This window comes from Kogia breviceps, chromosome 16 (assembly GCF_026419965.1).
Source record: "Kogia breviceps isolate mKogBre1 chromosome 16, mKogBre1 haplotype 1, whole genome shotgun sequence".
NCBI lineage: Eukaryota > Metazoa > Chordata > Mammalia > Artiodactyla > Physeteridae > Kogia > Kogia breviceps.
In genome coordinates this window covers 11,092,761-11,107,286 of record NC_081325.1, presented here as the reverse complement: position 1 = coordinate 11,107,286, position 14,526 = coordinate 11,092,761, and the positions used below count along the sequence as shown (strand labels likewise).

At 37.1% G+C, this 14,526-nt stretch overlaps 1 protein-coding gene across 1 annotated transcript in view; it reads right to left on the bottom strand.

The window, feature by feature from the left end:
* The window catches only part of LOC136792838 (uncharacterized), an 88,992-nt gene extending 75,033 nt beyond the window's left edge, over nt 1–13,959 (bottom strand). Inside the window, exons 1-3 of the mRNA XM_067016888.1 lie at nt 13,954–13,959; nt 11,184–11,286; nt 9,024–9,514 (exon numbers count right to left, since the gene is read on the bottom strand). Coding sequence (XP_066872989.1) covers nt 9,024–9,514; nt 11,184–11,286; nt 13,954–13,959 — 600 coding nt within the window. The remainder of the gene's footprint in view (nt 1–9,023; nt 9,515–11,183; nt 11,287–13,953) is intronic.
* Between the last annotated feature and the right edge of the window lie 567 nt (nt 13,960–14,526).

Below are 14,526 nucleotides of genomic sequence, written 5' to 3'. Positions count from 1 at the left end.
ACCATTTCCACTAAGATCGGGAACAAGACAAGGTTGCCCACTCTCACCACTCTTATTCAACATAGTTTTGGAAGTTTTAGCCACAGCAATCAGAGAAGAAAAAGAAATAAAAGGAATCCAAATAGGAAAAGAAGAAGTAAAGCTGTCACTGTTTGCAGATGACATGATACTATACATAGAGAATCCTAAAGAGGCTACCAGAAATCTACTAGAGCTAATCAATGAGTTTGGTAAAGTAGCAAGATACAAAATTAATGCACAGAAATCTCCGGTATTCCTATACACTAATGATGAAAAATCTGAAAGTGAAATTAAGAAAACACTCCCATTTACCATTGCAACAAAAAGAATTAAATATCTAGGAATAAACCTACCTAAGGAGACAAAAGACCTGTATGCAGAAAATTATAAGACAATGATGAAAGAAATTAAAGATGATACAAATAAATGGAGAGATATACCATGTTCTTAGATTGGAAGAATCAACATTGTGAAAATGACTCTACTACCCAAAGCAATCTACAGATTCAATGCAATCCCTATCAAACTACCACTGGCATTTTTCACAGAATTAGAACAAAAAATTTCACAATTTGTATGGAAACACAAAAGACCCCGAATAGCCAAAGCAATCTTGAGAACGAAAAATGGAGCTGGAGAAATCAGGCTCCCTGACTTCAGACTATACTACAAAGCTACAGTAATCACGACAGTATGGTACTGGCACAAAAACAGAAATATAGATCAATGGAACAGGATAGAAAGCCCAGAGATAAATCCATGCACATATGGTCACCTTATCTTTGATAAAGGAGGCAAGAATATACAATGGAGAAAAGACAGCCTCTTCAATAAGTGGTGCTGGGAAAACTGGACAGGTACATGTAAAAGTATGAGATTAGAACACTCTCTAACACCATACACAAAAATAAGCTCAAAATGGATTAAAGGCCTAAATGTACGGACAGAAACTATCAAATTCTTAGAGGAAAACATAGGCAGAACACTCTATGACATAAATCACAGCAAGATCGTTTTTGACCCACCTCCTAGAGAAATGGAAATAAAAACAAAAATAAACAAATGGACCTAATGAAACTTCAAAGCTTTTGCACATCAAAGGAAACCATAAATAAGACCAAAAGACAACCCTCAGAATGGGAGAAAATATTTGCAAATGAAGCAACTGACAAAGGATTAATTTCCAAAATTTGCAAGCAGCTCATGCAGCTCAATATCAAAAAAACAAACAACCGAATTCAAAAATGGGCTGAAGACCTAAATAGACATTTCTCCAAAGAAGATATACAGATTGCCAACAAACACATGAAAGAATGCTCAACATCATTAATCATTAGAGAAATGCAAATCAAAACTACAATGAGATATCATCTCTCACAAGTCAGAATGGCCATCATCAAATAATCTAGAAACAATAAATGCTGGAGAGGTTGTGGAGAAAAGGGAACACTCTTGCACTGCTGGTGGGAATGTAAATTGATACAGCCACTATGGAGAACAGTATGGAGGTTCCTTAAAAAACTGAAAATAGAACTACCATATGACCCAGCAATCCCACTACTGGGCATATACCCTGAGAAAACCATAATTCAAAAAGAGTCATGTACCACAATGTTCATTGCATCTCTATTTACAATAGCGAGGAGATGGGAGCAACCTAAGTGTCCATCATCGGATGAATGGATAAAGAAGATGTGGCACATACATACAATGGAATATTAGTCATAAAAAGAAACGAAAATGAGTTATTTGTAGTGAGGTGGATGGACCTCGAGTCTGTCATACAGAGTGAAGTAAGTCAGAAAGAGAAAAACAAATATCGTATGCTAAAACATATATATTGAATCTAAGGGGAAAAAAAGGTCATGAAGAACCCAGGGGTAAGACTGGAATGGAGATAGAGACCTACTAGAGAATGGACTTGAGGATGTGGGGAGGGGGAAGGGTAGGTTGTGACAAAGTGAGAGAGTGGCATGGACATATATACACTACCAAACGTAGGACAGCTAGTGGGAAGCAGCTGCATAGCACAGGGAGATTAGCTAGATGCTTTTTGACTAAATAGAGGGGTGGGATAGAGAGGGTGGGAGGGAGGGAGACACAAGAGGGAAGAGATATGGGAACATGTGTATATGTATAACTGATTTGTTATAAAGCCGAAACTAACACACCATTGTAAAGCAATTATACTCCAACAAAGATGTTAAAAAAAAATTTAATATAAATATGCCCGAAACATTGCATATTTGTTGCTTATGTGAAATTTAAATCTAACTGGGCTTCCTATTTTTATTTATTACATATGGCAACCTTATACCCACTGCATCTTTGCCAGAAAATCTGCTTAAGTTCCTTTCTGAATTATATTAGGTTTTTGTTTTTTTTTTGTTGTTGTTATACGCGGGCCTCTCACTGTTGTGGCCTCTCCCGCTGCGGAGCACAGGCTCCGGACGCGCAGGCTCAGCGGCCATGGCTCACGGGCCCAGCCGCTCCGCGGCCTGTGGGATCTTCCCGGACCGGGGCACGAACCCGTGTCCCCTGCATCGGCAGGCGGATTCTCAACCACTGCGCCACCAGGGAAGCCCAAGGTTTTTTTTTTTAATGTATTGACATACTAAGGCCAAATATGTTCTCTAATTTATTTGCTCTTTAAATTTTCAACAAACTTTACAACTTACAGAAACTTTAAAATTTTTATGTAACAAGAATTATCAACTGTTTTTTCCCTTGATTTCTGATTGCTTTTGTGATTTAAAAAAAGGTCCTTTCCTCCTATCCAAAGACTGGATATTCATCTGCATCTTCTTCTGATTTTTGGTTTTGATTTTCTTTATATGTATTACTTTGTTCTACCTCGAATTTATTTTGATGCATGTATATTTTACTCATTTCAAATAGAAGAAATGCAATTCTTTTTATACAAAATACTCTTTGGGCATATTATATTTGGGGCATTGCTATACTCTTAGTATTTATAACTTTTCCTCAAGTATTGGAGTTGTTTTAACTTTATTCCTTCACCTAGCATTACTTATCAACATAACAGTTATATTCCCAAAACCTGTTAGTATAAAAGAAAGCAGGAATGAAGTATTTAAGGCCTTATAGCTAAAGCAGATAGGGGACTGTCGCTATAAGTGAATCTAAAATAATGACAAACAGCTCATTAAATAAACGAACTAATGGCATTTTAACTACTTTTATTTTATTTTTATAAATTTATTTATTTATTTTTGGCTGCATTGGGTCTTCGTTGCTATGCACGAGCTTTCTCTAGTTGTGGCGAGCGGGAGCTCCTCTTCCTTGCAGTGTGTGGGCTTCTCATTACAGTGGCTTCTCTTGTTGCGGAGCACAGGCCCTAGGCGTGCAAGCTTCAGTAGTTGTGGCACGTGGGCTCAGTAGTTTTGGCGCATGGGCTTAGTTGCTATGCGGCATGAGGGATCTTCCCTCCCAGACCAGGGCTCGAACCCACGTCCCCTGCATTGGCAGGCGGATTCTTAACCACTGAGCCACCAGGGAAGCCCCATTTTAAGTACTTTTAAATTGTGATAATTGGCCTCATTCAATAACAATTCCTCTTCCTAAAAACTATTTGGGATTTCCTTAGCCCATCAATTTTCTCAAGATGCTTATGAATGTGTTTTTGCTTTGTTATAAATATGCATTTTAAGCAGCATTTTTCCTTGGATCTCCACCAAATGATCAGTGTTTTACAATTTCGTGATTCAGTTACCTTATGTAACTTAGGTTAATTGAAGGAGAAAATGCCAGTATTCTGTGAGATATTCTTGAAACCCTTCCTAATGCATAGTTTTATGTGTAAGAGAACTTAATGCCAGTGCACAAACAACCACAGTAGAACACTACTCTTACTCTGAAGCTTTCACATGTCTCAATTTCTTTCCTTTGGTTTCCTATATTTTTCCCACACTTCATTAGAAAAATATCTATGTACACCTACCTCTCTTCTATATATTTTACCTCCTTTTTCTCTTCCCGAGATCCCATGTTTTGTTGTAATTTTAAAAATTATCCTCAAGAAAAATCACACATATGCTTACAAATATAGTACCCTAAATTCTCACATTTGTGGGAAAAGCACAAGTACATAAATACACATATATAGAATTTTGTACAACAGGAACTGTAGCTAGGAAGACATCACTATACTCAACACAAAGTGTTTAACAGAAATTTGCTTAATGGGACTGACTTTCATCTGGAATGGAAGCACACTTAAAGCAGTGGGGTTGATACAATGGCTACACCTATATGACCAAAACATCAGGGCTACTGAAGAAGAGGTAAACACAGTTAGTTCAGCAATGTTAATGACTAATTCTGATCAATAATTCTTATCAATGCTTAAAGGTTGATAATACAGTATAGCATAACAGCTGAAAAAGACCTCCTGGGAAATGGCTATTTTTGTGGTAATATCTAAAAGTCATATAATAATTTCCTTATATTTTTACTTTTACAAAACTATCTGTATTATAATTGGCATTGCTATAGCACAGGGAGATCAGCTTGGTGCTTTGTGTCCACCTAAAGGGGTGGGACAGGGAGGGTGGGAGGGAGATGCAACAGGGAGGAGATATGGGGATATATGTATACATATAGCTGATTCACTTTGTTATACAGCAGCAACTAACACAACATTGTAAAGCAATTATACTCCAATAAGGATGTTAAAAAATAAATAAATTAATTAAATAATTGGCATTGCTCAACTAGTATGATAAGCTTAGATACTAAAATATTTGATCTATATCAAATGTAAAGAGTTTTAAAGGTACTACTACCAAAAACAATTATGGTCTGAATCAGTACTCTTACCAGTTTAGGAGTTAATTTAATTCATCCATATATCAAATTATATCAATTATTACTGGAACACATGCAGTGTGTTAGTCTATTTAAATTGACTGCAGGGCTTCCCTAGAAGCACAGTGGTTGAGAATCTGCTTGCCAATGCAGGGGACACAAGTTTGATCCCTGGTCCGGATAGATCCTACATGCCACGGAACAACTAAGCCCGTACGCCACAACTATTGAGCCTGAGCTCTAGAGCCCACGAGCCACAACTACTGAGCCTGTGTACTACAACTACTGAAGCCTGCGTGCCTAGAGCGCGTGCTCTGCTACAAGAGAAACCACCGCAATGAGAAGCCCACACACCGCAATGAAGGGTAGCCCCTGCTCACTGCAACTAGAGAAAGCCCGCACACAGCAACGAAGACCCAATGTGGCCAAAAATAAATAAATTTTAAAAATATATATTTAAATAAATAAATAAATAGGTTACAAACATGAAATGATACTATTTTAACAACACAATAATAAATGTGGCTCACCACTTGGGAGAAGAGCCATTAAAATGAGTACAGCGGATTAATTCAAACTTACGTCCAAAGAATAACTTAAAAGAAATGACAGGCAGTTTGAATGAGATTTAAAGCATAACAAGCCAACATATTAGAAAGTCTGAGAACAGTATCTCCAACACCATAAAAGGCAGTATTAAGGCTATAGAGATTCAACTGCCAGTGACCAACAAAAAGATTATATATTGCCAGTGTACAAAAAACAGAAAAATTGATCCCAAAACCAAGTCAAAATGTGAATACCAGTATTGTTAGGCTAAAACGAAAAGTATTAATAAGTCCATTGATTGTAGCAAAAATAACACTGATAAAAAGATGTCTAGGGAATTCCCTGGTGGTCCAGTGGTTAGGATTTGGCATGTTCACTGCCAGGGCTCAGTTTCAATCCCTGGTTGGGGAACTAAGATCTCACAAGCCACGTGGCCAAAAAAAAAAAAAAAAAAAAAAAAAAAAAAAAAAAAAAAAGATGTCTATAACAGTTAAGACACTATAAGAGCTGAATCAACTTATTTTGAAATTTCTCCTCAGAGAAATACTCCTTTCCACAGATGTTCACTACATGTCCATTTACAAATTACGTTTTTAGAAAATAGGAGGGAAGGTTAAAAAGTAAGCAAATGGAACCCAAAATTAATGAATAGAAAATACATTAGAAAGCAAATCTGAGACTGGAGTTCTAATCTAATTACTGTATCAAACTCCACCAATCCTTGATTGAAAGTAAACTACATCATCTCACATAATGCTTAATGACAAAATTAGCCAAGATAAGTGGTGATGTTAATAGCCATAATAAATAAATATCATAAATTACTAACTACATTTAGTCAACAAAGTAGGGTTGTTTAATAATGCTCCCCCAAATAAAACAGGTAGCATTTCTAATGAGTAGTGTTTTACATCACACCTCCATTCATCACGAAGGGATCTGTAACAAGTTTCATTTAAAATGAAACACAGAGCATATGCCTTTCTTTCCTTGGTTTAAACTGTTTATAATTACTCAGATACAAAGTACTCAGATTCTTAGGGCACTATCATGGTTTTAGGTGTTCTCAACCATTTTTTTCTAATGGAGATTCATTCATGTTAGAAGGGAAAAGAAAAAAACTGAAGTCCAGTGAACGGAATAATAACAACTTTGAAAAACTGAGAAGTAGAAAATTGCAGCCAAATGATAACTGGAAATTACAAAAGTATAAAACAACTCATAAATATAAGACCTCACATAATTTTTAAAAGATAATGTGGAAGAACAGCAATAATTAAGAATAGTTAACATATCAAATATAATGCTGATGATACACTGGCAGGAAAGTAACCTTGAGCATTATGGGAATTCCAACCACCTGCATGTGTTCATATACAGCAAGAGTTTGCCAGGAGTTGGTGGAACCACAGAGCTCAATAGAGTACTGAATTAGAATCCTCAGTTATTTGTGGTAATGCAATAATTTTAGTCTATGATTATCAAATCTAGTAAGGCTGAAGAACTCATTCAGTAGGTTACTTCTAAGAAGGCTTTAGTTGTTAGCAATAATTGGTCTACAAAATTGGGCTCATTCGTATATAAGTGCAAACAATGAGCTTTGCATTCTTCCTTAAGGACTCTCAAAGCCCATGAATCCGCTTTAGAACACAACCGATTTAGGGAACCCAGTGTCTGACACAGAGCTAGAAATGAATAATCTAGTGGATGAACGTAAAATATACAGAAATTGATTAATATCTAATTTTATAAAATCATATAAGGTACCATCTCATTGATCTGATGTAATTTTGTCATAAATTACTTAAATTTTAGAGAACATGGATTCATTCCTCAAAGTTCACAATGAATTCATTCCTTTACTCACTTCAATGACATTATCAAAATTGCTTTTCACTCGTAGAAACTTTACTGAATTATTGCAAAAGCAGCATTTCAGCTGTCTTCATTGACCTTTAGATATATTAATTTACAAATCGAGGGTATATCACTTATTTTTTTATAATAAGGTCAGTTACATCAAAGCAAACATTCTAAACTTTTTTAAATCAGTTTTAGGAATAATTTCAGTTATGAACATACCAAACCTATCCCAAAATATCTGTACTTCAATTAGGTGCAAGGATAAAACTTCTAGTGTGCAGTGCACTTTTTTCACTGTCAATAATTACAGTGCCATAGTCAGGATTTGACAGAATTAACCTAAGATAAAAGGCCTGAAGAAAAGATTAAGTAAGCCATTTTTACAGATGAGATGACTATTTTTTCAAATGAAAACACTGCGTACATTTGTAAATGGCACGGTGTAGGTGGAGTGCGGTTAGTAGAGGATTTGGAGAAACAAAGGAATCTGGGGAGATGCAAAATGACTTCGGAAAAGTCTGCTGTCTACCAAAAAGCAAAATGAGAATGTTAGATTATAACAATTCTGTCCTTAAGTCTAGTCATTTCCCTTTTACTGCCTTTTAACAGCTAATGTGAAGGACAGAAATTACAGCAAAATAATTGAAATAGTTAGTATACCTGGTGTCACAGCACCCTCTATCACATGATAATATACAGAACACGTTTATGTGTAGTAGTCGCTTTAATGTGTGAATATTCATTTTTGTAGAACTATCTGGTTTTAATCCTTGATTTATAACTTCCCAACAATGGATTTCTCCAGCTTCCCTATCATTAGTAACCAACCGCAAGAGCATTATTGACAAAGCAATCCTGAACTCTAAAATTATTGCACGTGTGATCCTAGTACCAACAACCTAAGCATCAGCAGAGAGCTTACCATAGCTATAATTATACACCTCTACCCACTGACCTTCCAAATTAAAAACTTTGGGCTAAGCCCAATCTGTTTTACTAAGTTTTCCAGGGACGCCTGATGCGTGCTCATGTTTGAGAACAACCGCTGTAGGAGAAACGCGCAGTGCAGCAGTCAAGTCAGTAGGCGCTGAAGTCTAAAGGAAACTTACTTCATTAACTTTCACTAGTACTCTGATACTCAGTTAAAGCATCACCCCAGTAAAGCAGTTAAGAACAATCCAATGCTAGCTACCTAATATCCTCAGGGCTTCAGCCTTCCAGGAAAACCGAGGCTTTCCAGCAAAAATTCATCATCCAGGGAGAATTTACGTTGACTTTTCTGACTTGGGATTAATGACTTTCCTTCTCTGCTTCGTGTAATAGAAATATGCCACGCAACTAAATCTATATTCATCCTGAGTGTCCCTGAGGCTACCTTTGCTAAATTTTAGCCTGGTTTTATAACAAAGTATCCACTAAATTCCCCGCTCCGTTACTGGCTCCAAACACATACGCTGCATGTTTTTTTACAACACTGCTTTTAATAAGCGAAAGGAAACAAAAGCTCTTCTAGCAGAGACCAGAGCCTGTGCCATCTTCCCATCCAAGAGAGAAATGGTGGACCCATGTGTCGACAGATTAGGGAATTCATAGCTGAGGGGATGCCTGAGAGGACCTCAGGAACAAGGCATGAGGAAACAAACAAAAAACGTTTTGTGTTTTTCTGGACTTAAAACAAGAGAAAGAAATCAGTTTCCTCTCCGTCTTGCCTATTTATAGCGAACACATACACGGAGCTTCCGCTTCAAAGTCCTGCAAAGTACCTCCAACGCGGGAACTCGGCAGGGCGGAGACTCGGGCTCTCCTTCCCCAGGGCGGGAGAGACGAAAACCCGGGCCCCGTTTTCTCTGGAAGGTTCCGAAAGAAAGGCGCGCGCCCCCCCTGCGGGCAGCGAAGGACTCGGCACCAGATGGCGCTGCCGCACCGAGAGCCGGAGCCTGGGCGGCAAGTGAGACGGGAAGAGGCGTCACCGGATCCTTTCCTTCGCGTCCGTCGCCGGAAATGCGCGCTGGCGCCAGCCTATGGTCCCGGATATTAAGACTTCTAGAGGGTTCCCGCGTGAGGGCGGGGCTATAACCGGAACCGAACGACGACCTTCGGGTCTCGGGGCGGAAGCCCCGGGCGGCGCCAGCGGGGGCTGGTTTCTGGTGCGCGCGCCTCGCCGGAGGCGCGGAGGGCGGGGCCTCGCCGTGCGCTTGCGCATTGTGAGGACGTAGGCGCCAGTGGCGCGTACGTCTCTGCACGTTTGCTGGCCCTGCAAGGCGATAGAGTGGTGGCGTAGTAGGTTGTTTTTGTGTGTTGTTTTTTTTTTTTTTTTCCCTCTTCCCGCCCACAGGGTTTGGGTTTCTGGCTGTGAATCAGGTTTCTGGAAATCTCTGTGGAAAGTTAATGGTATATGAGGTAAAAACTCGAGCTGTATTTTCCCTCTTGAGTACTAAGCTATCCAGATGCCTGCTGGGCGCGGTTCCTGTGCTGGGATGGACCCAGTCTTCCTCTTCCTGAACCGGCTCGATCCATCCACTGTGTCTTTAAGCATCAGTCCTGAGGCGGTAGGGGTGTCACTAGGAAAAGGGAAGGCAGGCAAATACACTGCTCGTGCGGAACCTAAAGACGCTTTTTAATTATGTAAAGAAGCTTGTCTTTTGGCTTTTTAGCAGCGCTTCTCAAGAATTTAAGGAGTTAATTAGCTTTATTTTTCGGTTTTTGTCAGAAACATTTTATGTTCTGTGTTTTATGGTGTGATCTTGGTCTTTCTCAAATTTTAAAGGAAGGCCGCTTGTGCAAAGCGTTTGAAAGGAAAATTCTGCCCCTTTTCCCAACATAGAGGCAAACCACTTTTAATAGGCGGACCGTAGTAAACTCGTGAGAGTGCACTGGCTGTTTTGTTTTTAGATGCAGCATGGAAACCACCAAGTAGGTTGGAAAAATAAAATCTGTGTGAAACTACCCACCCAGTTTTAATTTTAGACTAATTCTAAAAGTGTCAGCTGCAAGATACTCAAGTCTCCCAAGAAATTTCTTCAGCTTTGGTAGAGACTTTTATCTTTGTACTTAAGAGTTTTGTCCAGTCTGCGGCCTACATAAAAACTAAGGACTTGTGCAAGCCAGAGCGAGTGGAATAGAGGGGGACTGGGGAATACAAGAAAGTTAGATTGGCGTAGGCAAATAAGAGCATTTTACGGTTTTTGGATAAAACTTTTTGATGGTTTTGGTAGTAGGTGTTGTAAAGAAAGCTACTGCCGGTTGAGTAGTGCCATTGTATTATGTTTATGTGAAAAACCAAACAAGTGTTTTTTAAAAAGTGGGCAATATCGAAGGATCATTGAAGACTGATCACAAAAAGTGTGAGAAGGAGGCAAGATGACATGAGAAGTGATGGAAGATATTAGGAAACACGTGAAAGAAAAGGTCAGAGCTAAAGCTGTAATAGATGTGGAAAGGCTGATTAGGAAGATGGTGAGGAAGTATAGATTTTAGACGTCAAACTGAATGTGTAGAATAAGGAATAAGTTCATCATCAGATGGCTCAGGTTTGGATATATTGCATTTAGCTGCTTATTTTAACTTTCTGTACATTCCTGTCTTCCCTGTACCTCATATAGGACCAACCTTAAATTGACGGAGTGCTTAGTTTTGCCACCATTATACTAGTAACTTACACTAGATTAGTGCGTCATAGTGTGAAGAATTATTTATTTACTTATTTCTATTTGTATATATTCACAAATAGTGATATTAAAAGTCACTTCCTTGCAAATCCCCGCAATTCTTTGTCCCTGAGTTCTACTATTTGCCTGGCAAAACCCGGATCATAAATGAACTCATGCATTTATCTTTTCTGTGCTTACACCCAGCAGCTTAACAACTGGGTGGACTAACGTGCTCTCACCCAGATGGTCTCTCCCACAGTCCAGTCATCCTACTCTTCTCTGTAGTCATTTTGGTCTCTTTAAACCAGTTATTGCATTCTTTGTCTTCCCTCTTGGGATCACCAATTTCCTCCTCAACCAATGACTTTGCCTCATCCTTTATTGGAAAAAGAATTGTGAGTTTAGCCAAGAATTCTCTCATCTTCTCACCATCTAGTCTCCTTGCATCTGCGTTTTTAATTGGCTTTCCTCTAGTTTAAAAGGATGATTGGTCTTTCTGTCAGATGGCAACAGTTGGTATTGTCTGTCTTTAGTTTTAGCCATTTGAGTTGGGTATATAGTGATATTTCATTTTTGTGAAGTATGTTCAGAACTTTTGCCCATTAAAAAAATTTTGTTTCCTTATAATTGAGTTATAGGAGTTATTTACATACTAAGTACACACCATTTTTCTTTATTGAGGTATGATTGACAAACAAAAGCCGTACATATTTACGTATACAACTTGATGAGTTTGGAGTTAAGTATACACCCACAAAACTGTCACCACGACATATGTCATAAACATATCCATCACCTCCAAACGTTTCCTCTTGCCTTCATTATTTATTATTTTGCGATAAAAACACTTAACATAAGTTGTACCCTCTTAGCAAATGTTTATACAATGAGCTTTGTTATGTAGGGACTATGCTGTACAGTAGATCTCTAAGACTTAGTGATTTTTGTCTAGCCAACTTTGTACCCTTTGAATAATACCTCTCCATTTCCCCTTCCCCTGTATACGTGTTTTTTCGTCAAAATGTGTGTTGTGACTATTTTTCTCCCAGTTTGTGGGCTTTCATTTTCTCAATAATGTCTTTTGAAGAAAAGTTTTTGTACATTGTATTTTTCAAGGAATTTGTACATATTGTCCAAATGTTAAAGTTCCCTAGCATAAAGCTGTAAATAAACTCCTCTTATTATCTTTTTAATATTCACAGTATATTATATTTAGGCTTATGATCCAGTGAAGGTTAATTTTTCTGTGTGGTAGAACAATAGGAGTTGATACTGTTATTTTTCAAAGTAAGAATTCAGTTATTCCAGCAGCATTTGTTAAAAAGATTCTCCTTTCCTCCGCTGGATTGCCTTTGCACCTTGGTCGAAAATCAGCTGATTTTCTGAATCTCTATTCAGTTCCATTGATAAGTATATGTATATCCATATGCTAACTTATCCAACTTATTTTTTCTCAATACCGTCTTGGCCATTCTAAGTTTTTTGCATTTTAATATAAATTTTAGAATTGGCATTTCAGTTTCTAAAAAAGCCTGCTGGGATTTTGGTTGGAATTCTGTTGAATATATTGATCAGTTTGGGAGGAATTGACATTTTAAGAATATTGAATTTTCCAGTCTATGGTCATGGCATATCTCTTCATCTCTTTATTTATTTTGGTCTTTAATTGTCTTTGTAAAAGCATATAAATTTATTCCTAAGTATTTCATGTCTTTTATTATAAATAAGTTTTTAATTTTTATTTATTTTATTTTAGTATGAATATAATTTTTAATTAAATTTTCAGTTTGTTGAATTGTATTTTTCAGCTCTAGAGTTTGTGTTTGATTCTTCTTTATAGATTCTGGTTCTCTAATGAAATTCTGAAGTCTGTGCCTAATAACTCCAATATTTAGGTCATCTGTGGATCTTGTTTCTGTTGCCTTTTTCTTATTCCTGTTTCCTGGTATGCCCAGAAATTCTTAATGGAATACTGTCTTTGTTTATGAAAAATATTAAACTCTGAGTGCTGTTTTTTACTTCCATAAGGATTTAACTTTTCCTTCTGTTAGGAAACTAGGGTCAGAGCAGAACACCTTAACCTATATGATTTTCAGTCTGTTAAGTCTAGTCTATTTCAGGTTCATTCTTACTCCTAGGGTGGCCCTTTCTCTGTCCCAACTAAAATCCTGAGGTGTATTCAAAGGCTCTTCTTCCCTAGTTGCCCCTGAAGTCCAATTTTTATTTTCTCAGAGCCATGGGACTCCTGAAAAGCTCTTCTTGGTTTCCCTGCTTCTTACTTCCCACTTTCTGAGTGACTTCTCAGCCTCTGGAACAGCTTCCAAATTGGCAAATGAGTCAAGGGGAAAAACAGAGTTGAACATGGGCAGACTTCTCTGCACCTTCTTTTCAGGATCTTGTCCTTTCAAGATGCCATCAAAAAGATCCTTTTTGTATTTTTACTCAGCTTTTCTAGTTCACAGTTTAGAGGGTAGGTCTGATTTTTTTTTTTAAGTCCATCATTGGCAGAAATGAAAGTCCTTAATCTGAGAATCTCGATGCTGATAAAGGTAGTACAAGATTACATAAGTGTATTAATTTGAAATTGTGATAGTTCAAAATAATTTCATGTAACTCTTCCTAAATTGCTTTTAAATCATCAGTATTTAATCATTATCATGTTTAAATATTTAATCATCTATCCTACACTGCTTTTAAGTCAGCAATATCAACATTCAAAGGAAGACTTGGGGCTAAAATTTCCAGTTCTTTTATTACTTTTAAAAAATATTTTTGGCTAGTCATATTCAGAGTTATATACCATAATGAAAACTCATTTTGGCTTCTCTTTATATTTTGTCCAGAATTTGGAAAAGTTATTAGATGAGAAAAGGATGATGTCTTCTCTCATCAAGAAAACAGTTCATTTTAGTTTACTATCTATCTTTGAGGTTAATGCTTCATTTGTAATGAATAGTTTGCATGGTAGAGGGCCATAACTTAGGGAATAATGGGAGAAAATTAAGTTTTTATAAGATAATGTTAAAACAGACCCAAATCCTACCTTCATGGTGCTTATAGTAGGCACTTAGTGACTAGATTAAGAAGGTAAATATATCCAAAGGGCATGTACATTTGTTCTATAACCTTTTTTAACAACGTTTTAACAGTGAATTCTGTGTATATATATATTAGAAAAGAAAATAAACAAATGTAGCTTGGAACAGATAAAAAAAAATTCTCATAGTACTGACCATAAAATGATCCAAATTATGTCACACTGATTAAATTTCCTACTTTCCTTGCTTTAAAAATACATGTGCAAAGAAGTAATGGCAATACGGTTTAGTCATCTTATTCACCATTTCTATCTTGCTGCACAATTTTGTTTTCCATGTTTGAGTTTGCAGTTCTCTAAATTATCACTGGGGTTTGCATTTTTTAATTGTATCTATTCTATAATTGGGTAAATTTAACTTATTTGTATTTCGTTTAGAACAGTCATACATTCAATTCACTTACATGCACACAAAAAAATGAAATGTCAAATATAGAGTAGCTTTCCCATAACCCTGCTCTATTAATGTCTTAAAAATCACTAAATGCTCTTATTCTAGATCCCAATGAGGTCAAGCTG